The following is a 25,983-nucleotide window of genomic DNA, read 5'->3' as shown; positions in this document are numbered from 1 at the left end:
AAACATAATTTTAAAAGATTTTAAAAGATTTAGACCTATGTTAGGCGTGATGGAATATGGACGCTTTCTGGAAATTCACAATCAGATCCAAGAGTCTCACTTTCAGAATGTTCTAGTAGACTGAGTTTACTTTTAGTTGTCTTTGATGAAACAGTCAATATTGTACTCTTTCTTAACAGAAATGTGTTTTTTCGAAGACTCACTTCTAATTGGTTCAGTAAGCAAAGAATTATTTTGCCCAATTCCTTTGATATTCTGCTTTACAGGTAAGTCAGAGCAGGAATGCAGGTCCTTGCCAGGTTGTTTCTTAGCAGAGTAGTTTTTGGTATATTATGCTTTGGTCATTTTCTCTGAAGAAGACCTGCTATTTCTAGGTAATTCCTCTTCTTTTCTTTGACTTCCAGTTCCAGAAATGACGTCTGCTGAAGGAGAACATGTTCTAGCAATGAAATCTTCCAAAGACTCCTGCCGCTGCTCTGTGACTGCGACCCCCAGGTTGTCTTTGGAAGTTTCTAAGGCCTCCTGAGTAGAAACTGGGACATGAAAGGAGTCGACAGGCAAAGGAATCCCAGCATCACCTGTAATTTTCTGAAACTGGAGGGGAAGACAAAAGACAAGACAAAAATTCAGTGATGAACAAAGCCAACCATTAAAAAGTAGAGTTCAAAACTTCAGTGTTACTCTGTGATCTTATTATTAACACAGTCAGTTGATTATTCAGAAGATTTCAGAGCCAGTTCTTTTCTAATTATATCTTGCCAAGTGATTCTCAGCTTAACCTAGCTATATCCAAGGCTATATCCACTACATTTTCAGACTTTGGTGATTGGGGTAGTTATTACCCCTTTCCTTTCTCTCTCTAAAATGAAACCCTACTCTGTAAGAAAATTAATTTCTTTGCTATCCTCCAGGCACAAGTAAACAGTATATAGTTTGTGACCAGACTGTGTTCTCAAGCTGTCAGTTCCCAAGACCAGTCTGAGACTGGCTGAGCTGGGCGAAGGGGGCTCCAAGTGAGGCTGGAGGAAAAGCTGACAGGTTTCCCCTCCCATTCCCATGACCAGTTGAGTCACTATAATATCTTACGTATCAGCTATGTCAAGATTATTTATTTTAAAAATTATATCAGTACGTGTGCCTTCATTAGTGTTCCTTCATTGTAAGCTGACTGCATACAAATTGAAACCTAGATAAAATATGAATAGAACAGACATTTATACAATTTAAAATTTGGAATATTTTCTGTAATGTTTTCTTTCTTCATTAAGGAGAGTTTGCTTTAACTCATACATTTTCTAAAGAACTTCCAGTTTTCTTATGTACAACAATACAGTATCATGAAATGGGCCCACATTTACTAATCTCAGATTTGGAGAGGACTCCAGAGTCTTCTAGCTCCCAAGCATGTGAACTATTAGAGACTGACCATTATTATTTTCTCTCTGACTTGGTCATTTCCTTTTTGCTAATCACTCTTAGAATCACTAAGTGCTGTCCTCTCCACTTACTTGGACATTTTGCGTAGGTCCTGGGGCGCTCTGCTTTGATTCTGATTTTTCCTCTTCAAGTGCCTTCTTTTCTTCTTTAGGTGGACTACTAACAGTATAATTCATCTGGGGACGACCTAGTAAATGAAAATCTGACTGATCTATACCAGCCATTGTGGCCAACTGCCCAAGCCTGGCCCAGAGGAGGAAAGGAGAAAAGACAAAGGTTATTAGAATCACAGAAGAGCAGTTTAGATTTCCCCAGAGCTACAGTCATGAAATACTTCTAAAACCTTAAAAGCCAACATCCTACTCCAGACTACAAGCCTCTCTCTCCCCCAAATTCTCAGCCCTTGCCAGATTCATCCTCTAGGAGACATCCCACTGTCTCACTAGCAGCTTCAATATGTACCATGCACCCTGTCCACTGCCTCTCACACCTCCATTCCCACACTTCTTTACCACCTTTCCTCCAGTTTCCAAGAATGTGTTTGTTCCTTCCTTCCCAACACCAACTCATTCACTGACAAAACACCACTCCATCAACTAACCATCTCCACTTCCCTCTTTCAGCAAAATTGCTCACAGTTGAGAACCACTGACCTATATCTTCCCTGCAGATTAATAATAATTTTTATGTCTAAGACAAAAATAACTTTAATTCAAACATCAAACAAGCAAAATAAATGAAAGAGAGGAAAATTCTTATCCATTCCCGAATATTTTCAATGAAAACTGCCTTCAATTTAGTCTTTACAAAAAACTGTACGTACTAATTACTCTGTCTACAGGTTACTCTTTTATAATGGGCTCCCCACTCAACCAAAGCAGGCTCCCCTATTTGCATTTCTTTAAAAATTTAATTCCTCATTTTAAAACGTCAACTGTATTACCTATAATTACACTAAATTTGGCTAAACATGGCCACGTAAGTGATGAATATTGCTCCAGTTCCTCAGCAAACTACCATTAGAGTCGCAAAGAGAAGAATGCCATGAAGAGAAATGAACTAACCCAGCACCTTTAAGGAGAACCAGGAAAGCATGGAACTTCTGAAAAGAATTCTCAGTGCTGCCCAAAACACCTTCATCATCCAGGACCATGCTTGTCAATGAGTGGGCATGAAGGGCTTCAGACAAAGAGAAAGTTGTGTTTCTTAACTGGGCATTTTCATGTTCCAGCTATACAAGAAGACTGAAAATGTCTGACATGATTTTTTCTCATTGTCATCAAAAGTAGTCTTGTCTAGTTTCAAGGAACAAAACTAAAACACTCAAAATGTAATTAATCTGTAATTAACCTAACTCTCCACCAGTAAAGACAGAGACCATATCACATAATAACCAAAACCCCCAGGCACCCAACAAAGTTTCCTGTATAACGCTTAGGTGGTATATAAATAAACCAAAGTTATCGTTTTATTAATGATCTTTCACAAAAGATCACATTTCTAACTGGTTCAATTCATAATGGAGCCTCATTCCACATTAGAAAATTACCCGCTTTAAGTTTCCCTTAAATTAGAAAGTGAATTATAGAATCTGATTTGAACATATTACAACTCTGCTGAATGTTAACAATTAACTTTAGTGAGCAAAAAATCTAATGCTTACATTTAAAAGTCCTAAATCGGGCTTCCCTGGTGGCTCAGTGGTTGAGAGTCCACCTGCCGATGGAGGGGACACGGGTTTGTGACCCGGTCCGGGAGGATCCCACATGCCGCGGAGTGGCTGGGCCCGTGAGCCATGGCCGCAGGGCCTGCGCGTCCGGAGCCTGGGCTCTGCAACGGGAGAGGCCACAACAGTGAGAGGCCCGCGTACCAAAAAAAAAAAAAATTCCTAAATCATACCCAACCCAATTTATTAAATGTACGATCACCAATATTTTCTTTGGCTCCTTCAAAATATTCACTCGTGTGCATTCTTTCCCTTCCGCTCATCACCTATGCACTTAAAACCCCCTATAAGCTCAATTCCAGTATTTCTCAGAAAGGCTGTTATGTTCATGATGCCCCTTTTGCCTTATATAAGCAGGTGCTCACCATTTATTGAATGAGTGTCCGCCAATCCAGTGGATGCACTTTGAAAAATTCCTCCCTACGCTCAATCTCTGATAAAGTACATTTAGATAGAACTTTTTAGATTACGCCCTGCTTTCATGCACATTACCTAATGTAATTCTTAGAGTATATATTTTTATCTTTCATCGCATTCTTAGAAGTTTTCCAATATCTTAAATTTATTTAAATGACTCACTTTCCTAATTCATTGCCAGGAGAGTCTCATCATGTCTTTTATGCTACTGTATATACAGTATATGCACAAAAAGTGCTTTCTTGAATCAAAGAATTATGAGCAGAAAATAAGCTAATGTCATAAGAAAGCGCACACACAGACACACACACACACACAATGAGATTTTCACATTTTGAAAAACATGCTTTCTGGAATATAGATCATATGATCACTAAATACCAGCAAATGCAAAAGTCCACATGATACAACCAATTTGCAACATATTACAGTTTTAAAGTTTACAAATGACGTGTATATGGCTTAAAATCAAATCGAAATAACACCAAAAACACTCTCAAAAGTGTAAGAAATTGTTTACTTCATTGACTCATTTATCAGCCTTCAGTCTTATTACTCTTTCCTCCTTTAACTGCTTTAGGCACTCCTCCAGTTTTTCCTGAACAAACAGAGTAAATGTTATAACTAATTCGTAGTATAATATCCAAAAGCCTTTCCAGCTATAGGACTCATCAGGACTTAGGGGCAGAGCCAGAAGTGAACTCAGATTTTAGTCTGCTGCTGGTAATATCATACCATGCTAGTGAAATGAATGATCAAAATCTATCAAATTAGCATAGTAAAGATTTATTTAAATTCCACTTTTTCCAACATAAATTTGTGGTAGCCCACCATAAAAGGCATATGCGTATAACATAGCAAGTCAGAAATAAATAGTTAAGACCAAGAAAGAAAAGTTCTATTTTTATTTGTGGGTCTCTTTATAGTAGGAAGTCCTATTAATGAACATGTTTAACATACCTGAATTGCATAATTGCCGATTCAAAAGCATTATTTTAAAAAGTAATCACTTTTTTTTTTTTTTTTTTTTTTTTTTTTTTGCGGTGCGCGGGCCTCTCACTGTTGTGGCCTTTCCCGTTGTGGAGCACGGCTCCGGACGCACAGGCTCAGCAGCCATGGCTCACGGGCCCAGCCACTCCGCGGCATGTGGGATCTTCCCCGGACGGGGGCACGAACCCGTGTCCCCTGCATCGGCAGGCAGGTGGACTCTCAACCACTGCGCCACCAGGGAAGCCCCAAGAGTAATCACTTTTAAAGCAATTTACAGTCAAGCACTGTTCCTGGAGTTCCCTGGGCATTAAATAATCTAATCATCAAAACCCTAAGAGGGGGCTTCCCTGATGGCACAGTGGTTAAGAATCTGCCTGCCAGTGCAGGGGACACGGGTTCGAGCCCTGGTCCAGAGAGATCCCATGTGCCTCAGAGCAACTAAGCCCGTGTGCCACGACTACTGAGCCTACGCTCTAGAGCCCCCGAGTCACAACTACTGAGCCCGCGTGCCACAACTACTGAAGCCTGCGCGCCTAGAGCCCGTGCTCTGCATAAAGAGAAACCACCGCAATGAGAAGCCCGCACACCACTACGAAGAGTAGCGCCCGCTCGACGCAAGTAGAGAAAGCCCGTGAGCAGTATCCAACACCCAGCTCCGCCAAAAATAGATAAATAAAATAAATTTATTAAAATAAAAACTGTACGAGGAAAGAACAATCACTAACTCCATGTTATTTTACAGATGAGGGAAACAGAGGCAGAGAAGTAGAGTAAGTAGAGCAGCACAGCCAAGGTCACACCACTAAGTAGCAGAGCCACACTGTGGACTCAGGAAGCTGGCTGCCATTCCTGCTCACGGAGGTGGTAGTCTTCCCTTCACCAAGGTCACTGAAATAAAATGAACACTGATACACTCTCTTAGGAGTTTTAGGAACTAAGACACTTCGGTCCTTGAAATGGGGACACTGCTTGCAATAGGGAGAATTCTAACAGAGCCCCTAAGACTCCTACTTACTGAAGTACACAAACCTTCCACTTATCCAATCAAACTCTAAATCTAGGTGCTGCAGTGAAGGGATTTTGCAGACGGAATTAAGGTTCACAATCAGTTGATTTTTGTAAGACAGGGAGATTATTCTAGGTGGATGGGACCTACTGAGGCACCCCATGAAAAGGACCTGAACGCTTCCTGAATTGACGTACAAAAAGGACAAAAGGGAGACTCTCCATTGCTGGCTCTGAAGAAGTCCAATGCTGTGCCAGGGAAGGCAAGCAAGAGGCCTCTAGGAGCTGAGACTGTCCCCCGACTGACAGCCAGCAAGGAAATGGGGACCTCTGTCCTGCAACTGCAGAATCTGAATTATGCCAACAAACCGAAGAAGCCTGTAGGCATTCTTCCCCAGAGCCTCTGGATGCTAACACAGCCAGACTGACATCTTGATTTCAGCTCTGTGATCCACACAAACTATGGTGAACATCCAACTTTTGGGGCTCAATGTCTTACACTTAAATTTCACGTGCTTTAACAGGAGGGAACTCACACGTTCCCGTGTGTATCTGAGCAGGAAACCTAGTCACGCTGTGCCTGGACTTCTCACCTACAGAACTGTGAGCTAGTCAAATAGGTATTGTTTTCAGTCAGTAAGAGTGTAGTAAAAGAATCAATATCCTACTCAACCTCCAGGTTCGTGAACAAAATAAATGATTGTCATTGTTTTAGGCCACTGTTTCGGGGTGGTTTCTTATGCAGCGATAAACAATCAGAATTCCTATACTTATGAAAGCAGTACGGTATATTTATACCTTTTAACTGCTTTGAACAATCACTCAAAGAATGAGGAACTCTAGGGTTTCCCTGGTGGCGCAGTGGCTGAGAGTCCGCCTGCCGATGCAGGGGACACGGGTTCATGCCCCGGTCCGGGAAGATCCCACATGCCGCAGAGCGGCTGGGCCCGTGAGCCATGGCCGCTGAGCCTGCGCGTCGGGAGCCTGTGCTCCACAACAGTGAGAGGCCCGCGTACCGAACAAAAAAAAAAAGAAAAAAGAATGAGGAACTCTATTATATGTCATCATTGGGAGAGGAACTGGTATCACTTTCTGGCGAGTAGCTCTTGGTACCTAACAACAATCCTATATCAGGAGTTTACCCTAAGAAAATCAAAGATGTGGGCAAATATTTATCTACCAACATGATGTCATAAGACTGTTTATAACCAAACCCTAGAAGAAAGCTAAGAGCCTCCAAATTGGGACCGGTTTAAATAAAAACAGCTCACCATCCGAAGGAATGCGCTGTGAAGCCACTAAGAAAAGAACGACAAGAGGACTCAACCACAGTTAATGAATGGGCTTCAGGAGTGCTACATTCAAAATATATCTGTGCATTTTTCCTGGGAGATGATGCATAAGCTTAATCAAATTCTCTGATGTAGAAGAGTATTTAGTGACATGGCAAAATATTTCTGATACTTTTTTAAGACAAAAGAGCAGATTAGGTGTGTGTACATGCAGAGGTGGCTTTTATTTCCTTCAAGAAGTTGTTCATTGTTTTCAAACATTTGCTCAATGAACATATATTTTTATATTCAGAACATGTTTAAAAAATTGAGAGTCTAAGAACTTCAAGTTCTTTAATGTTTCATTACTAAAGCCAGTCAAGTTTTCAATGGGGAAAAAGGGAAAAAATTGAAAAATTCCTCTACTTTTACTATAATGGTTTCATCAATCTTCTAAAACTGATTTCAAAGAAATTCTAAACAAATAAGCAAACAAACAAAAAACCCTCACCAGTCAGAGGAAAGTAGACTAAAATTCCTGACTGGTTCTAAATAGCACATCAATGTGCAATTACATGCAACAGTTTCTCCCTCTAATGGAGGGAATTAGAACACAGTGTTAAATTTTTGTGAAAAAGTGTACCCTCCTCCTACAAAGTATTCAGAATTCATGTCCCTTACATGGAAATATGGAACCAAAAAAGTTAGAAAGTAAAATTGCTTGATATTCTATTACTTAAACAAGACTAATGATAAGGCTTTGGAAGAATTTTCCTTCCTGCCATCTGCTCTCCATTCCACCCTACTGTACACTGGCTAGGGTGATTTTTCTGGGACAAAGTTCCCATCATATTGGATATCAAATTGTTTGTTCAACTTTTCTCCATTTAACATTGAAATCAATCATTTCTCATATAATCAGGGGATTCATAACCTTGATTTTTTGTGTGTGGGCTACAAAATATTCCACTGAGTGGGTTTACTGGTTAACCATTTCACACATTTAAATTCTTTCCAACTTTTCAATATTATCAGACAAAATAACCGTTTTTATGCATGAAGGCTTTTTTTCCATATTGAGAATAAGGTTCTTACAATAAATCCATAAAAATGAATTTGAGATCAAAGCAAATGAACATTTTTAAGGCTCTGAGGTACCTATCTCCAAACTTCTTTCCAAAAGATTTCTGAGATTTTACACTGCCATCAGCGACGTATCACTTGGTATATAACCTCTACTGTTGGCTTACTTCCTCACTTAGAGTGCAAGTTATTTGAAGATAGGGGGTGTATTTTATTAAGTGTTTATCCCCAGCAACTGTGCCTAGCAAAACGTAGACGGTCAATAAATAATTGCTTAATAAGGAAAATCCCTGCCAATACAAGATGTACGTGTGTGAAAGACAGACTCTGTGTTTTTCTCTAACTGGATAGATGAAAACTTGTCATCTTCTTTAATGTGCAATTTTTTTGCTTATAATTAGTCATTAAATTTCTCTTTTAGATTATATTGTAAAAATTCAGATTCTCTGAGGCAAATGGGCCTGGCACTACCCACTAGGTATATAACCTTGGACAAGTTCTGTAACACTAGGCCTCAACTTCCTCATCTATAAAATGGAGATAAGATCCCATATCACAGAGCTCTTGTGAGGATTACATGAGTTAGAACACATATAAAATTAGAAGAGTGCTTGGTACATAGAACATGTGCAATTAATGCTGAATGAATGAACATGCGAATGCAAACAGTAGTGAAGGGCTTAAAATGAAATGGTCTCATCCCACTCCCACATCCAGCACTCAAGAAGTGACTGATTCTTTACGCAGGTTTTTAATTGTAAAATATGATATGTGTACTGAGAAGTGCACAGAACAAAACTGTCAATGTGACAAATAAAAAGAGAATACTTACATAACCACTACCTGAATCTGAAAGTATTAATACTTGTCAGCATCGCAAAAACCCCCCCATATCCTTTTCTTATCACAAGCTCCTTCCCTCTTCCCGGTTAAACACCAACCTCACTTCTTGACAGTCATTTCCTTTAACCTGCATGCATCCCTAACAAAAGAGTTTAGTCGTGTCAACATCTAACTTTATGTAGAGGATCACAGTATATAAAGTCTTTTCTATCTTATTTCTTTCTCTCAACATTGGTTTAAAAAATTCATCCACATTGCTGCCTGTAGCTCTAGTTCATTCAATTTTATTGCTGGATAGTTTTCCCACTGTACGAATACACATCATTTATTTTTGACTCTTAATGGACATCTGGTTTGTTTTCAGTTTGTGCTAATGCAAATCATGGACAGGAATCCTGCTGTGCCCGTTATTCTGGTGCATTTACACAGGGCGGGGGTGAGGGCTGCTGGCTCACAGGCTATTTATATACCTTCAGTTGACGGAGAGGGCTAAATGCTTTCCAAAGTAGTTGTGTCGATTTACACTCCAGTATAAACAGGGTAGAGGATTCCCATAGTACTTCAGGTCTACAATACCTGATACTACCAGACTTTTTATTTATGTATTTGTCAATCTGATTGACATGTAGTTTCCTTGGTTTTGACTCACTTTTCACTTATTACTTAATGAAGTCGTACACTTTTCTGTGTTTACTGGCTGTATGGATTTCCTTTTTTATGAGGTTTACATCAAATATTGTTATCTTTTATTATTTTATTATTATTATTTACTTTTGGCTGTATTGGGTCTTCGTTGGTGCGTGCAGGTTTTCTCTAGTTGCGGCGAGCGGTGGCTACTCTTCATTGCGGTGGCTTCACTTGTTATGAAGCACAGGATCTAGGCGTGCAGGCTTCAGCAGTTGTGGCACGTGGGCTCAGTAGTTGTGGTTCGCAGGCTCTAGAGCGCAGGCTCCGTAGTTGTGGCAAACGGGCTTCGCTGCTCCGTGGCATGTGGGATCTTCCCGGACCAGGGCTCAAACCCGTGTCCCCTGCCTTGAGAGGCAGGTTCTTAACCACTGTGCCACCAGGGAGGTCCAACTATTGTTATTTTGAATTCTTCTCCATTTCCAAGTAATACTCTTGCATCACTATTTTCTCGCTAAATTGGACGCATTATCTGTTCACTTTCTAACTTACTAATAAGTAAGGGTTTAGTTCCTCTACACTCTTTCCTATGTCCACACTGCTCAGTAAAGTTATGTCATCATGAGTTATTCCACTGCTCATGATCTCTTTGACTTGTAGTGATATACTTAAAAACCTACATTGTTGATCAACTAGAAACTCTCTCGACGTCACGCTTTGTAAAATGAGGACATTCATACCATCTTCCCTTTTTTCTACCTCCTGTCTACCTTCCAAACCTAGCTTTTACGTTGTCAAAGTTGAAATTTATATTCTGTTCTATGTGCAGTTAAGTCTTCTGTTATTTGAGAGTCAGTACGGAGTAAGGTTTAAGAGAACAGGCAGAGAGCCTAAACTCAAAGCCTCGATCCAACCTTAAATTAGGTACAGCCTGGGCAAGTTCCTTCCCTGCCTTAGCTTCCTGTTCTCAAAAGTGGGAATGATATTAGCACCAACCTCATAAGGCTATTCAGAGGATTAAATGAGTTAATATATGCAAAAACACTTAGAGCCTAATATATACTAAGTACATACTAGTACACAATACATTTCAGTACATACCAAGTTAATACTAATACATACTAAGGATAGTTTACTTTAGTTATTTGTGATTACATGCAAGTTGACAATAAAAGCTGCAAACCAAGACAGTATTGCCATTATTACAGTGAAATTAATATTGCCCACTGCAGATGTACTGTGTCTCTGTGTATAGACTACACCTTGTTCCATACTGTGCCAGTGTCACTGCCCTTGTGCAGGGTGACCAGATAACCCAAGCCACCTTGGGGTGTTCCAGTTTATACCTGTTGTTCTGATTTTACAGCATCAGAGAGCCTCCTTACACTATTGAAGTGTAAGGAGTTTGGACAAGTTCTGGTTTGGACAACAAATTAGACAGGTGGTCATTACCCCTGTGTGTCACTGAAAAGGGGGACATCTATAGTGTCAAGTTTAAGTGGATTCTTCCCTTCCTCACCAATAGTAGGTTAAAAATCAACCATAGTTTAGTTTGCTTCAGGTTTATGTCCGTATAGCCCTTTCTCCTCTGGAGTTCAAGTTCCTTCTCCTCTTCCTCTCCCTCCTCCCTTCCAACAGTGCCTAATACCTAGTAAGTACAATATGCCTCAAGGTGTTTCTAAGCTCTCAACCACACAATCAATAGAAGCCTCGCCACTCTAGACTAGCTGCAATCTGCACTGAATCCCCTATTACCTTCCTTCTTGGTTTATTGCCTCATTTTGCTGGATTATTTCTATAAATAGCTTAAGGTGTAGCACAGGAGGTCAATTTTTCAAATTTCTTTGTGTACAAAATATCTTCTTCAGCCTCCACTTATGACTCATAGTTTGGCTGGATACAAACCCCTAGGGTGAAAATTATGTGCCTGAAAAACTTTGGAGGTATCTTTCTAATGCCTTCCAGGATCCATGGTGCTCATGACAAGTATGATAAAGTCAGATTTTACCTTTTTTTTTAGGTGACCAGTATTTTTCTCTCTGGAATGGATGTATCCTCTCAGTATTTTATTCTATCTTAATTTATTTCTTCAGTATTTTAAAGTTTCACAATGAAGGGTGCCTAGGTATGAGTCTATTCTTGCTCGTCTTGCATAACTATTTTCAATCTGAGGCCTGATGTCTACTTTCAGCTGTGGGGAATTTTGTTGCCCTTTGACAGCTTCCCTCCATTTTTTTTCTGGGTCTGGAGTTTCTAATCGTAACATGTGGGATCTCCCAGATGCAGCCTCTCTAGCATATTTCTATCACATTTTCCATTGTGTCTTTTTTATATACTGAGAAATTTTTTAAATTCCTACTGAATTTATTTCAGCAACCATATTTGCATTTCCAGGAAAACTCTCTTGCTTTCTGACCATTCTCCTTTTCATTAACACCCCAGTCTTATTTTATAGTTGCTAGCTCTTTTTAAACCTCTCTCAGGATACTAATTAGGGTTTTTTCTTAAATTATTTTGTTCCCTAAATTGTCCCTGGTCCTACTAGGATATGTTTTCACTCTTTTTCCCCCTCTCTCATGTTGTAAGCTTTACTCAACTATCAGGCAAATGACAGTTATTTTCTATTTAAGAATGAGTGCAGAAAGCTCCCTGAAGTCAACGATTGATTGGCTTCTTATGCAGGAAGAAGCGGGGAGTAACTGTAACAGGATCTCCCCCAAACACAATTTTCTAGGGTGTAAAAACTCATACTAGCTGCCCCAGTTCTCGCCAGTTTCACTGTTTTCAAAATGAAATCATCTCATTTCAGGAGCGTGAGGGTGGGGCTGGGAGTCCACTCCTCCAAACACAACCCTTCAATGAGCTCCCCTATCTCAGTCACACTTTCAACTAACTCCACCCTCTCTCCTACATGCGCACCTGAGCATGGGGCTACTTTTTCAGGTGGGGTCAGAATCCTCCTCAGTTGCAGGTGGTCCCTGTGCATATTCTAGGTGATGCTTTTCCTCTGTTCTACTGCTTCAGTTTCACACTCTTCCACCTGTCTTCTGTCTTTCAAAACTATGTTGAAATCTCTTGATTCTTGTGGGCATATATACTTAAACACTTTGATACCATCACTGTAGTGTCTTGTCAAAACAGAGAAGAGCTAAAAGGGTTCTCAGTGCCTTCTGAATCTGCTATTCTGTCGTCCCAGTGTTTAAACTTCTTGGACTTCCCCAGTGTCTATAACTGCTTTTAGAAATACAATCTCGTGGTCTATTCGTGAAGGAAATGAATACACCACATCTAAAATAACAAGGAATGCGGGTTAGATGCTCTAGGGTCTTGTCATACTCTGCCATTTACTAATAAACCACTTATGTTCTACAAATTGTAGGTGCTCATTTATAAAACGAAAGGGGGTAACTCTACATGAACTATAGATTTCTCCTACTCTAACATATCATAATTTTCTAAGTTCTTTTCTTAAAATTTGTCTATATTATCATTAATTTTAATTAAAAAATAAAAATCTAACTTTCTCTTTTGAAAATCAAAGAGTAATTCCCGTAGTCCTACAATAATGGGATAATTAGTTCTGAAACCTGTCAAGTTTCATGTTTCATATAAAGAGAAAATCATATTAAATAATTTAAAAAAATTAAACATGGACTTTGTAGCACAAAGACAAGGTCCCCCCCAAATGGCGTACCTTTATTTACTAGAAAGGTTCAGCTCTGCATTAAAGTTGAAATAAAATAAATATATTAATTTTGAGGTGCAAAAATTTCTTATACAAATCAATTTTTCTTTTCTGTCCATACAAACAAAAGTATGGAATGACATTAGAGGTCAGGTTTATTTGGTAATAGAATGTAGCTTCTTGATATATATATATTTTTTGTTTGTTTGTTTTTGTTTTTTTGCGTTATGCGGGCCTCTCACTGTTGTGGCCTCTCCCGTTGCGGAGCACAGGCTCCGGACACGCAGGCTCAGCGGCCATGGCTCACTGGCCCAGCCACTCCGCAGCATGCGGGATCTTCCCAGACAGGGGCACGAACCCGTGTCCCCTGCATCGGCAGGCGGACTCTCAACCACTGCGCCACCAGGGAAGCCCGCTTCTTGATATTTTTGATTTTAGGAAAGGAGAATATCAACATCAAAACTTTTTTCAACTTTAATTTAAAATGAGGCCATATTTTCCTCTTATAAAAAGAGAGTTCAACTAGAACTGTCAACTTTCTCATCTGTAAAACAAGAGCACTCAATCAGCTGACTGTATTCATTCAGAACTCAATTTCCTTATCTTATGATCACTAAGGTTCTCCCTAAATCTAATATACTAAGGTTCTAAGGAAAGGAAAATATATTACTAACGACATGTTTTGATTTTAGCTTCTTAGAGTTCAAATGCCCACCATTCACCTTGGTCTAAGCTTAAGGAACCATTCAAGGGGATACAATGCAGATGGCATGAGAAAACAGAACCCTCACACAAGCTGTGCCATGTTGCAATCAGCCTTCCATTTGAAAAATAATCTTCTCTATAGCTTTAAAGTGATAACTTTGTACCTGCAGTGCTTCTTGTTTCAAACTGATTTTCTCTGGCTCTTCCTGAACACGTTCTGAGGAATCATCGACCTCTTTGATTTCTGAGGAGGAAGGACTCTCTACTGTCACAGTCACAGGAAATTCTGATGGACCTGAGTGTCACAAGAAGAAGATAGGAAACCACAGAGTTGTTAAACTAAAGTGCAAAGAAAGAAGACAAGATTGTATAAAAGACAACACAAGCCAGATACCAAATATCCAAATATTAGAGGACATTTAACAAAAGTGATCTGAGGTATCATTATTTATAAATGTCTCTCACTGCTCCTTAGTGTAAAACAGGCAATGACTAAGTAAAAGTACAGTAACTTATTTTTGCTATGTTACTGTACAGACCTCTGTTGTACGTGGTTAGGATTAGTAATGGGAATTGCCCGTATTATTTTATTAAGTTTCTTTCACAGAAGCCAAGTGAAGATCCAAGGTAAACATTTTTTTCTCAGATCAACTTTATACTGCAAATGAAAAATTTATTCTTCACCATCAGACAAAAACAGTCTGGAAGAAAATGTAGTTTTTCAGAGGAAAATACATCAGTAAAGGGACTGATGAATAATCAGAAAGTCAACATAGCTAAGCTGTGAATAACAGACATTAGAATTTAAAAAAATAAATCACATACACATACAGAACTAAAACTGACCCATCAAAAATCTCATCTTCTCACCACCCTTAAGCCAAAACTAGGGCAACAATTCTCCCAGCAAGCTTCACTGCCACTGCAATGTTGTTCAATAGGACATTTCCAAACATTTAAAAACTGACCTTGCCACAACCCCATAAAAGTCTACAGATCATAAAGAACTGTGCTGGGATTATATAACCACGCAGAAGACAAGTCACTAGGACATCATTTTGACAAGCAGCAAACCCTGCAGCATAGGAAAACCCTAACAGGAGAACGAGGTGCACACCCCTCTCTCTTGGAATGCAAGGCCAGGACTGACACCCAAGATGCTCTTCTCTCAACCTCAGCAGTGGTGCCTTTCACAGAGCAACTATGCAGTCTCCCAAGACCACTGGGAAGGAGAATCTGATACTGACAGTATTAGCTTGCCATGAGGCCATAAGCGAGGGAATGTGTGTGGCCTTGGTGAGAGAGCAGAGGTTTGGGAGATGTTGCTTTATATTGGCTTTCAGATCGGGAGTTTGTACATATAGCCCGCAAACAACGTTTCTTGAAAACATGTGAACATTCTTGAGTATGACAGCTCCATGTGAGGGGTCAGAAATGGCAGTCAAGTTCGTTTCACTGTGTAACAGCTGATTTGCAGACTGGAAAACAGGCTTCCTGGTTTACAGACATAGCCACAAGGCTGCCCATTGTGTGCCAGATCCACACAACTACACAGTTGCATTGGGAGAGCGACCAAACATGTTTTACATGGATTTATTTCAGAGAGGGAAATGCTTCTTGTAAGGCTCTGTCAGTTTAAAAAGCAAGAAGAATGACCATCCACCTTTCCCAGTTCAAGCCCTGTATATCATAAATATGATAGCTACACACCAGCAACTGATTACATACGAGCTTTGATGAATGGAAAGCCCCTAAAAAGATATCAACAAAACGAAGTTAGATCTTCATGTAAATACATCACCAGTTAATCCCAGTTAATACAACTATTTAGTAGTATGAACAGTATCCATACAGAATTGTGTATAAAAATCAATAAGCTCAAAACAAGGACCTGGAGGGCTCTGCTACGGAGAAAACAGAACAGAATTCAGCCTACTGGCTTGGTAATAACTCTCTCAACTGCTGAGAGGCCCCTTCAGCTCCTATGTTCAGGACGGTTGAGATTTCAGTCTCACTTCTTTAAATGGTGATATTAATCGTTCTCTAATTTACCACCCTATGTGACGAGGATGGACCTGCGATTACGTGTCTCAGGAAGAAGATAGGAAACCACAGAGCTGTGAAACTCAAGTGCAAACACTGGGGATTCAACACTATAGTTTATGCAACAGCAATTCACATTACCATTTGCAAAAAAGTAGTCGGTTGTCCAGTGGGGATTATAAACATCCATTTAACATGAGCAACTGAACAGATATTTTACACAGTAACTACTTTAAGCACTATTTAAAATCAATTCTCTTTGTTTTCTTAAGCAATTGTTAATCCCCAATTTCGTGATTACTACCAAGTAAGTCACCTGAAGATCATCTAGAGCCATCTATTTCACTTAGCAAGCCTAAAGCTATATTCAACCATTTTATTTACTGTTCTGTGACAAAAAATTACCATGAACAGCTATCCCCTGGATAAGAAATCAGGTAATGCTAGTTTGACTCACTAAATCTGATTTATTGAGTTAATAAGCCAGTTGATTTAGAATAGGTCTAATGCATAGTTTTCATCCATTCTGCATTAAACTATTTCCCATGCCTGAAATGTCTTTTTTCCCATTCGTACGTATCCAAATTCCTACTTCTGTGCTGTAGGGCTTCGCTCAACTACACCTGCCTTTAATGAAACTTTTCTCACATGCACAATTGGTGATAATTTTCGTCTCCTCAAGACTCCCACGGGGTTACCTCTGTTGTGACACTCGAGAAACAACTTGAAACTCCCAATTACGTTTTGTTTTTCTTCCTTAGAGGGCTCATTAGGCAGAAGCCATGTGTGAGTTACCTTTTTTCCTCTACACAAAGCACCAGAGACCACCCACATAATAGAAGTTCCAAAATAAAGAACTCTAAATGACTGAAAAAGACAGGGAATGCAAACAGGTTACCTGTTGCTTTTTGCACTTTCTGCAGGACACAATGGCCGGAAACCAGACACTCCAGGTGGTAGCGGTTCAGGAGGGTAACATTCTTTACCAGCAGAGTGTTTCCTTCCATTACTTACAGGCTTCTTTGTGGCCAAGACTACGTTTGACAAAGCATGAAAAGAAGGAATCAAGATGCACCAAAGGTCTACAGAGCAACTGTCACACGTGCACACGTCGAAAGGAATCAAACAGGCACTTGACAATGATGCCAAGCCCATTAAAAAGAGGATCGTTTTGTACAAAGGTTTTACATAAGCCAGCATTTTTAAAACATATAAGTTCTCTACAGTAACAAGTTATTTTAACTAAAACAAAAGTATTGAGATGTGCAGAAATGCAAAAACAAAGTTTTAAAAAAAATCCCAAAGTATGATACATTTTATGTATCATGCAGAAACACTCAAGTTTTCTGAATCTCAAGGACACAGAAACACCCATGACTTCTGCCAAACAGAATCTTCAGAAGTAGACCAAAATTTAAATTTAAGATGAATTTTTCTACGTAAAAACAATACAAGTTATAAGGCTGCAAGTTGCTGGGGGGTAGGTGAGTCAATTTTACCCTCCTATAAGCCTGTCAACCTTCACTGCTCCTTTGATTTCATATAGAAAACACACACACAAAAAAAACAAATGAAACCCACTGGATGAAAGAGTGAAATGTGGAGACTTATCCTATATTTCAGTAGTAAAGAGGCAAGTATCTTTATATGAAACACTTGGTTGCAAAAACTAGACCTACGTGTTAATATTTTACTTAGAACAAGCCATATATTAAAATTCACATTTAAATATTTAATTTGAATTTACTGAAAACAAACATCATAGCTTAAAATGATTATGTTTATCCTTCAAAGCTACTCTATTTTATGTTTATTTATTTATTTTAATAGATCTTGATTGGAGTATAATTGCTCCACAATTCTGTGTTAGTTTCTGTTACACAACAAAGCGAATCAGCCATATGCATACACATGTCCCCATATCCCACCCTCTTGAGCCTCCCTCCCACCCTCCCTATCCCACCCTCCCTATCCCACCCCTCTAGGTCATTACAAAGCACCAAGCTGATCTCTCTGTGCTGTGCTGCTGCTTTCTACTATATTTTAGCAGCATTAGGATGCAGGGTAAAATGGAGTGTATGCGGTAATATAGGACAAATATTTCATAGGGTGTAGCTTATTGATAATCACCACACGATCCTCTGTGATTTACATGCCTCTTAAAAATATATAGGAGCTCAGTTCATTTTGTGCTATTTTATTGTGTTTTTTAACTTAATTGCCATCAAAGAAAATGTTTGTATGCATATGGTTTGTATGTGTATACCCTTCCTTTACTTTCAGAAACTAATGCAAATGCATTTGTATTAAAATTTTTTTTAATTACACTTTTCTTCTTAGGAGATAAAAAAATTTCTAATAAAAGTTCCCATCTTTTATTAGGCATACATAAGTACAATATAAATGTGACACAATTCACACCATTATTTCACCCCTATACTCACCTGGATCTAGGTATATACACAGATACTGATTTGGCTTACCTCTATGTCTCCAAATAACTGAGGCAAATACAAAAAAAAAGCCCAAGAAATAAAATTACTCTTAAAAGAGCTCAATGAGCTTGTATACTTCAGTTACATTTCCACTTTGTTTAATCATGCTAAATAAAAAAAATGTTTAACTGTTTTCTTCTCATTCCATGATGCCCTATTATTCTGTACTAATTTTACAGAATTCCTAATATGTTTTACATATACATGTTTCATTTATATATATTTCCATTTCTAATATCATAGCAAAAGTCAATGTAGCTATTTTAAGAATGCTTTACATATGATATAAATTTTTAATACCTAATTAGTGTGATATCACAAATCTTAACTTCTTTGAATGTACTATTTGATTATTAAAATATCACTCTCTTGAAATAACAATTGGCAGACGATCATAAGCTTTTTTTTGACTTCATAAACACTCTTAACAACTTATTTAATACACTAAGCAAGCTGATTAATAGAGAATCAAAAACATACAACTTTAAGTAGAAAAAAAAAAGCTGTATTTATGAAGATGTTTACAACAGTTTATTTTAGGTTATTTCCAATTTTTCACCAATTTAAAGAATTGACCAACTCAATGAAACCTTGTGAATGCAATGTTAAAAAGTATAACTATGAATCACAGAATTTAAATTTAGTATGAAAAGATATGAATGGCAAATTATATTGAAGCTATGTGGAATTATGTTTATAAACAGCAGGAAGAGAAAATAAAAATATAAATACTGCTTGATAGGATAATGGGATTAGAGGTGGTCTTAAATTTTTCATTTTTATGCTAATACAATACCCTTACAAAACCCAAAAATCTTCAAACAACACATTTTTAAAAAATTGTGGTAAACTACACAAAACAGAAAATTTATCATTTTAACCATTTTAAAGTGGACCGTTCAGTGATATGAAGTCAACAAATTTTTAAAACTTTCAGAGGGCACCTGAATAAAAGATGTGCTGTCCACTGGTGATTTTAATGTATCTGGTATATAACTAAAGTCACCACAAAACTCTTTCTGGGAAATTGGCAGATCATAAACATAAAAAATTTATTTTGCTTTTTATTAAACCTTATTGTTTTGGTGTTTCAAAATTCAAATTTACTCACAAGAAAGAGTCAGTTTCATATTAGATTTGGTTTCACAAATGCTGCTCCTGCTATTCATTCTTATCACCAAAAAAAAAAAAAAAAAAGACTATTTGTGACTAACGATAATATGTTCCAGAAAATAAAAAGTTAAAAGGTTTTCAACCTGCATATCTGGGAACCTAAATTAAAGCATCACACAACATTTTCAAAAACAGAAAAGCCATTTGATTTGACTAAAATCTTAGTTTTAAGATGGCAGAAAGTACCTTGATAATTTTCTTTTAAGAAAGAAAGAAAACCAAGCCATTGAAGAGAAATTCTTCCAAGAGAACTGAAACATGTTATATACCTCTGACTTGGCACCCCTTCCATCTGGAGAACTTTTTTGGTAACTATTTTCATCCCAGAATGATCTAAAGTAAAATGAATTGAAATCAGAGTAATTATTTTCCAATGAGTGGCTATTTCCATTTAAAACCAAAAGCCAACTAATTATTGCTTTTCCCATAAATTTAAATATGAAATCTACATTATGTAATTATACACTTATTTCCCCCTTTGTGTATTCTAATTTCTTCCTCAGAAACCTAAGATGCCATCTTGCAGACTGCCCACAGTGGCTACTATTTCGGCAGCAGCCAAGGTCAACTTTAAACATTTTGCATCTAAAGTGGCTTTGGATACCTTTGGATACAAAGTACAGTCTGAGCGCCATCCAGACACTTAGATACCTAAAGGGCATCTAAGATATCAAACCAGGGCATCCAAGATAACAAACCAAAGTCCTGATATTCCCTCAAAAGCTGCTCCTCCCATCAGCCCCCTTCTTCTAAGTGATACCACCCAGTTGCACACATAATCATCAACGACTTGTCTCCTTGTTACTATTTCCTTCATACCCCACATCTAATCTATCTGCAGGTCTTGATAGCTACACCTTCAAAACACAACCTGAATTCAACCACTTTTCACTTGCTGCAAACTTCCAACCTAAGCTAAGCCATAAACATCTCTTATTTGGAGCCCTGTGATAGTCTCCTAACTGGTCTCCCTGTTTCTCTTCTTTATCCTCCCAAGTCCATTCTCTATACCAGGTCACCTTATTCATATACTATTTGGATCATGCCTTTTTCCAATTCAAACCCCTCTACTCATTTAGAATAATCCACATCTTTACTCTGGCCTTCAAGACTTTACAAGAGCAGACCCCTGGCTAGCTCCTTGACCTCATGTCATACCACACTCTTCTTCACTCGGTACTCTGGCCATGTTGGCCTCCTTGCTTTTCCTTAAATACTCCACCCACCTACATGCCTGCATACTCATTGCCCCCTTGTCCTGGAATGTGCTTACTCCAGATCTTCCAGGGCTTGCTCCTCTCTTCATTCAGGTCTCCGTTCAAATGCCACTTCTCCAGTGAAGCTGTCCCCTAACAAACCTATCCAGTGGAGTCCTACCTGCTCTCCCTCACTCTCCTTACATTAAGATACTTTTGCACTTCCTACTCTCTAAAATTATATTACTTATCTGTTTACTCATTTCTATCTGATCTCCTTCACTGGAATGTAAGCTCCATGAGGGCAAGACTTTTGTCTGTCTGGTTCACTGCTTTATCCCTAGTGCCTAAACCCGTATCTGGCACACAGAAGATATTTAAAAAATTACTTGTGAATCTGACAAATGAATAAAGTACTCCTGGCAAGAATTCAGAGGTTGCACAGGAAAGAAATAATGCTCTTGGTGGAAGCAGGCTTAGTATCGAGGTTCACCTCTATTCAGAGTAGAGATAAGAACAATTTACAAGTATAATTCACTTTAATTAGTACATTATCTGCTAAAAACATAAGGGAAGTGCAACACTAGAAAAGTACAGTTGAAGCTTGAACAACATGGGTTTGAACCTCGCAGGTCCACTGACACACGCATATTTTTCAATACATATGTACTATCGTCCTACATGATCCAAGGTTGGTTGAATCCACAGATGTGGAACCACTGACTATAAACTTATACCCAGATCTTCAACTGCGTAGGGGTCGACACCCCTAACCCCACATTGTTCAAGGGCCAACTGTATATGATGAGGAAAGTTAAACACATTGTTTTAAAAAACTGTCAATACCTGAACAAATTCTTTTTGTTTTGCTATGTGTTTATCAATTTAAAAAAAGTGACCACATACCAACAAGCAGATTTTTCCTTATATCCAGAACGAGCAGAGTTCTGTTGGTTTCAAGGGCCTTTAGTAAAGCCTTTGCTCCTTCACTGGTGAGGCCGCACTGCTGCAGGTCAAGTGCTTTCGATGAAAGACAAAAGGTCACTTGCTAACTCTACAGATTTAACATAGCGACAACTCTCATTTTCTCACGTGTGGAAGAGTCCTGCACAAGACAAGTCATGGCAGGTTTGTAATTTTGGGTATGGAAAAAAACAGAAACATATATGCACACACATAATGCATAATCCAATTTGAAAACCTCTTCTTGGATGTGCAATGATAACCCTGGCTTTAGTACCAATAAATCATACAACATATTTTACAATTACAGAACTGAACAATAACTGTATATAACATATGAGCAAAAAGCATCACAAAATGAATCTCAGTTCATAATTAGCAAGGGCGGCAGAGGCATGTAAACCTCACAAGCAAAACCTGGTGGAGCTCAGAAATGCACTGCATTCTTTTGATCATGATCTTCAGCTCCAAATCACACTTGAAACTAGTTAAAAGGGGAAAACAAAATAGAAGAAATGTAATAACTGTTAGTTTTAGAGAAAAAAAAGACAAGTCTAAGAGGACACAAATAATAAAAACTTTCAACAATGTGTGAATAGAGAATACATACTAAAAACCTATCATGAAAGTATGATGGTCAAGAACCCTCGCAGTAAAAGGTCAGACAAAAACCAGAAAAACTGATCATGAATTCTAGTAGTTCTGGGGCTGAACAACCTACTCATTTAAACCAAAGGGATCATCACTAAAGCACAGGTATTAAAAAATATTACATGAAAGGAAAATATCATGAGTCTTATTTTTAAGTGTTGTGTGGACCATCACATTAAAATAACTGGAGTCTTTCAACACCCCCATGACACATAGAAATAGCAAGTCAGACATACAGATCTGACAGGATATGATACAACCCTTACAAACTCTCACTACAGAAGAATGGACACAGGGTATAATTAACCAAATAGCCAAATTAATACAAACAGCCAGTAAACCTCACCAGTAAATCAAATGAATACAAACTAAAACAAAATGTGGTTATTCTCCTATCAGATGAAGCCAAGATTCTGTAAGAAAAGCCTTTAAATAATGTCTATACCCTTTTGATCCAACAACTCTCTTTCTAAGAATTTAACCAAAAGAAATAGTCAGAGATATAGGTAAGGATATATATCAGAGTACTATTTGTAACTGAAAAACTGGACAAAGCTTATATACAAGAATGGATAAGCTATGTGCACTGTGGCATATTCATATAATGGAATATTGAACAATCACAAAAAATGATGTAGGAGATGCAAATTTACTGACTTGCTAAAATGCTCATACTAAATTAATTGAAAAAAGTTATAAAATTTGGAGTAATCCCACTTGCATAGAAAATGGAGAGGTACTCATTTTTGTAGTTTTACATTTTTTTTAACAAGTGCTACAGGCCAGTGTTTGTGAGAGGCAGGCTTCACATCTACTGTTGGGGTGGACTACAAATTGGCATAGCATTTCTGGGTGGTAATTTGGCCATGTGTATCAAATGTCTTAAAAATATGTCACACTTAGTCATTGCACTTGTAGTACCTTATTCTACAGAAGTAATCCCAATGGACACAGAGATGTATATACAACGTATTCACATTGTTTCTGACAGGGAAAAGCAAACTGTCTAAATAGAATTGCAAAGAATTGATTAAACTATGGTACATCAATACGACGCAATACTGCATGATACATCATTAAGTGAAAAAAGCAGGAATATGAAATAGCAAGTATACTACAATTCTATTTTTGTAATCCCTAAGTGTACATATATATTTGTAGAAAAAGAAAGACTGAAAGTATATACACCAAAATGAACAGTGATTATATCTGGGTATTAAAATTATAGGTAATTGTTCTCTTGTTACTCTGTCTTTTCTATAAAGGATATATGCAACTCTTAGAGAAAGTTTAAAAGCAAAATAAAAGCTATCAGTAAAATGAGGCTTTAAAAAAATCCTATCACAATAGTATGCCAAAAGCTAAGCATATTTCACATTAAAAATTCAATACTTTCAATTTTAGAATTTACCTCTAAGCCATAAATCCTCACTAAGAGATTCTGCCAAAGCACTTGCACTCAGGTCACCAATGAGCGTGTTGCAGTTCAGAGTGATGCGCCTCAAACCAGCCATGCAGTCAAGATCAGGTCTCCTGGAATGAAGACTCTCAGCCCAGGTTTCTTCATGCCTTCTGGTAGTCTGATACTTCAAAGATTTAATGGGATGAAATTAAGATGCTTGAATAAGGAAACAGGGTGTGCCCGAGTATGGCTTAGTATGTCAGAGATTTACACACACACACATATCAAGCATATATGCCAGGAGCATCAACCTGAGAAATTCAACAGTCACTTCTGGTTTACGAGTCCAGTGACCCAGATTCTGCTCGGTCAGTGATTAGATTCTAGCCACTGGATTTCCTGTTTCTGAACACTTATGTAAAGTTGGACAACTCAATGACAGTCTATGAATTATTTTCCTTATCTTCTAAGTCAGGGAATTGGTTCTAAATTCTATCTTTGCTGAGGCCCTATATTTCATCATCCTGTCCTCCAATGGCCTCCAAACACCTGACTGGGCAAACCATAAGAAAACTTTTTAATATGCATCTTATTTATTAACAAATTATATACACAAAGTTCCATATATATAATTTATGTACATGATAAACTACACAGATTTTTAAAAATAATACAAAGGTAAAAATGTTCTAATATTTTCTTTTCCTAACTCCTAAGGCATTATTTTATTTTACTTATTTTTTATAAAGATTTATTTGTTTGTTTGTTTGTTTGTTTGGCTGTGCCGGGTCTTTAGTTGCAGCATGCCGGATCTTTTAGTTGTGGCATGTGGGCTCTTAGTTATGGCAGGCATGTGGGATCTAGTTCCTTGAGCAGGGATCGAACCCAAGCCCCCTACATTGGGAGCACATAGTGTTAACTGCTGGACCGCCAGGGAAGTCTCAAGCATTATTTAAAAAACTATATTTACAAAATGTATCTCACATGCTACCTAGGGTATGCACACAAGCTTTAGAGGCCTGGACTATGCACAGCCAGTTTGATGTGCCTTGGGAAAATAATGGTTTGACATTTAAGCAAAAGTACTGTCTTGAAGACATTCAATTCTTTATATTCATAAAGTAAATTTGGGTAACAGGGAACACTGACCATAAATGAAAAAAGTCTTATTACATTCCTGAAAAAGTAAAAGACTCAAAGTGCCTTTGTTACTCTAAAAGGAAAATCATTAGTGTCATTTTTCTATTAACAATAACTTATTAAAGCTCCAAGCAGAAACAACAGCAATCACTTACACAGTGCTTAGTATGTGCCAGGCACTATTTATACAAATGAGTGCATTTAAACCTCATAATGAGGCATAGAGCTTAAGTGATTTGCCCATGGTCACTAGCTATGAAATGGGAGAAAGGGAATTTGAACCTAGGCCATTTGGCTTCCGCACCCAAGTTCCTGACTGTTTTCTACCTCAGGGGTCAATGGACTTGCCCTGTATAGGCTCAAAGAATTTTTCAATTTTTAAAATCTAAATTTAAACATTTCCAGATTTGTGGGCTATACAGTTTCTGTTGCAACTACTCTGCCCCACTGGTGTAGGGTGAAAGTAGCCATAACTACCATGTAAACAATCTGTGCGACTACGTTCCAGAAAAACTTCCTTTACAAAGCCAGGCGACGGGCTGGATCTGGCCCACCAGCCAGAGTTTACCTATCCCTGATCTGCACCATCAAACTATTAAAAAGCCTTCATGTCAAATTATTAACTAACTTTAGGCCTAAATACAGTCATTATAACCACTGTAAAGTTGTTAAGGCATTATTTTAAAAACTGTATTTACAAATTGCTGATGTACTTTTATTTGTTTAAAAACTACAACAGCTAATAAACACTTGATTCATTTAAGTCTTGAAGACTATAATGGCATAGTTTCTTCACAGTATTACAATAAATATTTTCAGTAAAAAAACATACATAAAAGTATTATTAGGTATTATATATTAAATCTCTTATTTCTAAAATTAAGTGGACTATCTTTACTAAATGGTAGAATCCCAAACTGAAAACTGGTCATATTCTTTCAGCAAAATGAAAGCTGCACTCACATGTATCAAAAGACAAAAATTAGGGCTTCCCTGGTGGCGCAGTGGTTGAGAGTCCGCCTGCCAATGCAGGGGACATGGGTTCGTGCCCCGGTCCGGGAAGATCCCACATGCCACGGAGCGGCTAGGCCCGTGAGCCATGGCCGCTGAGCGTGCGCGTCCGGAGCCTGTGCT

The 25,983-nt window shown here is 38.1% G+C and overlaps 1 protein-coding gene across 2 annotated transcripts; it reads right to left on the bottom strand.

Moving 5' to 3' along the window:
- On the bottom strand, window positions 1–23,993 carry LOC132484433 (centrosomal protein of 78 kDa-like). 2 transcript variants are annotated; one of them, XM_060090955.1, is made up of 9 exons: window positions 23,719–23,993; window positions 21,600–21,798; window positions 19,684–19,830; window positions 16,728–16,863; window positions 13,951–14,081; window positions 3,101–3,267; window positions 2,502–2,616; window positions 1,509–1,680; window positions 1–594 (listed from the first exon to the last, which is right to left on the bottom strand). In XM_060090955.1, the coding sequence occupies exons 7-9, from the start codon at window positions 2,588–2,590 to the stop codon at window positions 331–333; spliced, it is 525 nt and encodes a 174-aa protein (XP_059946938.1). In that variant the 5' UTR covers window positions 2,591–2,616; window positions 3,101–3,267; window positions 13,951–14,081; window positions 16,728–16,863; window positions 19,684–19,830; window positions 21,600–21,798; window positions 23,719–23,993; the 3' UTR covers window positions 1–330. The 2 variants fall into 2 exon arrangements, with proteins under 2 accessions (XP_059946938.1, XP_059946939.1); XM_060090956.1 differs by lacking the exons at window positions 16,728–16,863; window positions 19,684–19,830; window positions 21,600–21,798; window positions 23,719–23,993 and having other exon boundaries at window positions 13,951–14,157.
- Between the last annotated feature and the right edge of the window lie 1,990 nt (window positions 23,994–25,983).

Source organism: Mesoplodon densirostris, chromosome 2 (assembly GCF_025265405.1).
Source record: "Mesoplodon densirostris isolate mMesDen1 chromosome 2, mMesDen1 primary haplotype, whole genome shotgun sequence".
NCBI lineage: Eukaryota > Metazoa > Chordata > Mammalia > Artiodactyla > Ziphiidae > Mesoplodon > Mesoplodon densirostris.
The sequence above is the reverse complement of the archived record's forward strand: the minus strand, read 5'-3'. Positions and strand labels throughout refer to the sequence as shown.

Excerpts from the sequence above, each read along its gene's own strand:
- LOC132484433 (XM_060090955.1), bottom strand. The coding sequence starts at position 2,590 with ATGGTCCTGGATGATGAAGGTGTTTTGGGCAGCACTGAGAATTCTTTT. Across the intron at positions 1,681-2,501 it reads GTTCTCCTTAAAGGTGCTGG|GCTTGGGCAGTTGGCCACAA; the intron begins GTTAGTTCATTT and ends CCTCTGGGCCAG. Across the intron at positions 595-1,508 it reads GACCTACGCAAAATGTCCAA|TTTCAGAAAATTACAGGTGA; the intron begins GTAAGTGGAGAG and ends CTTCCCCTCCAG.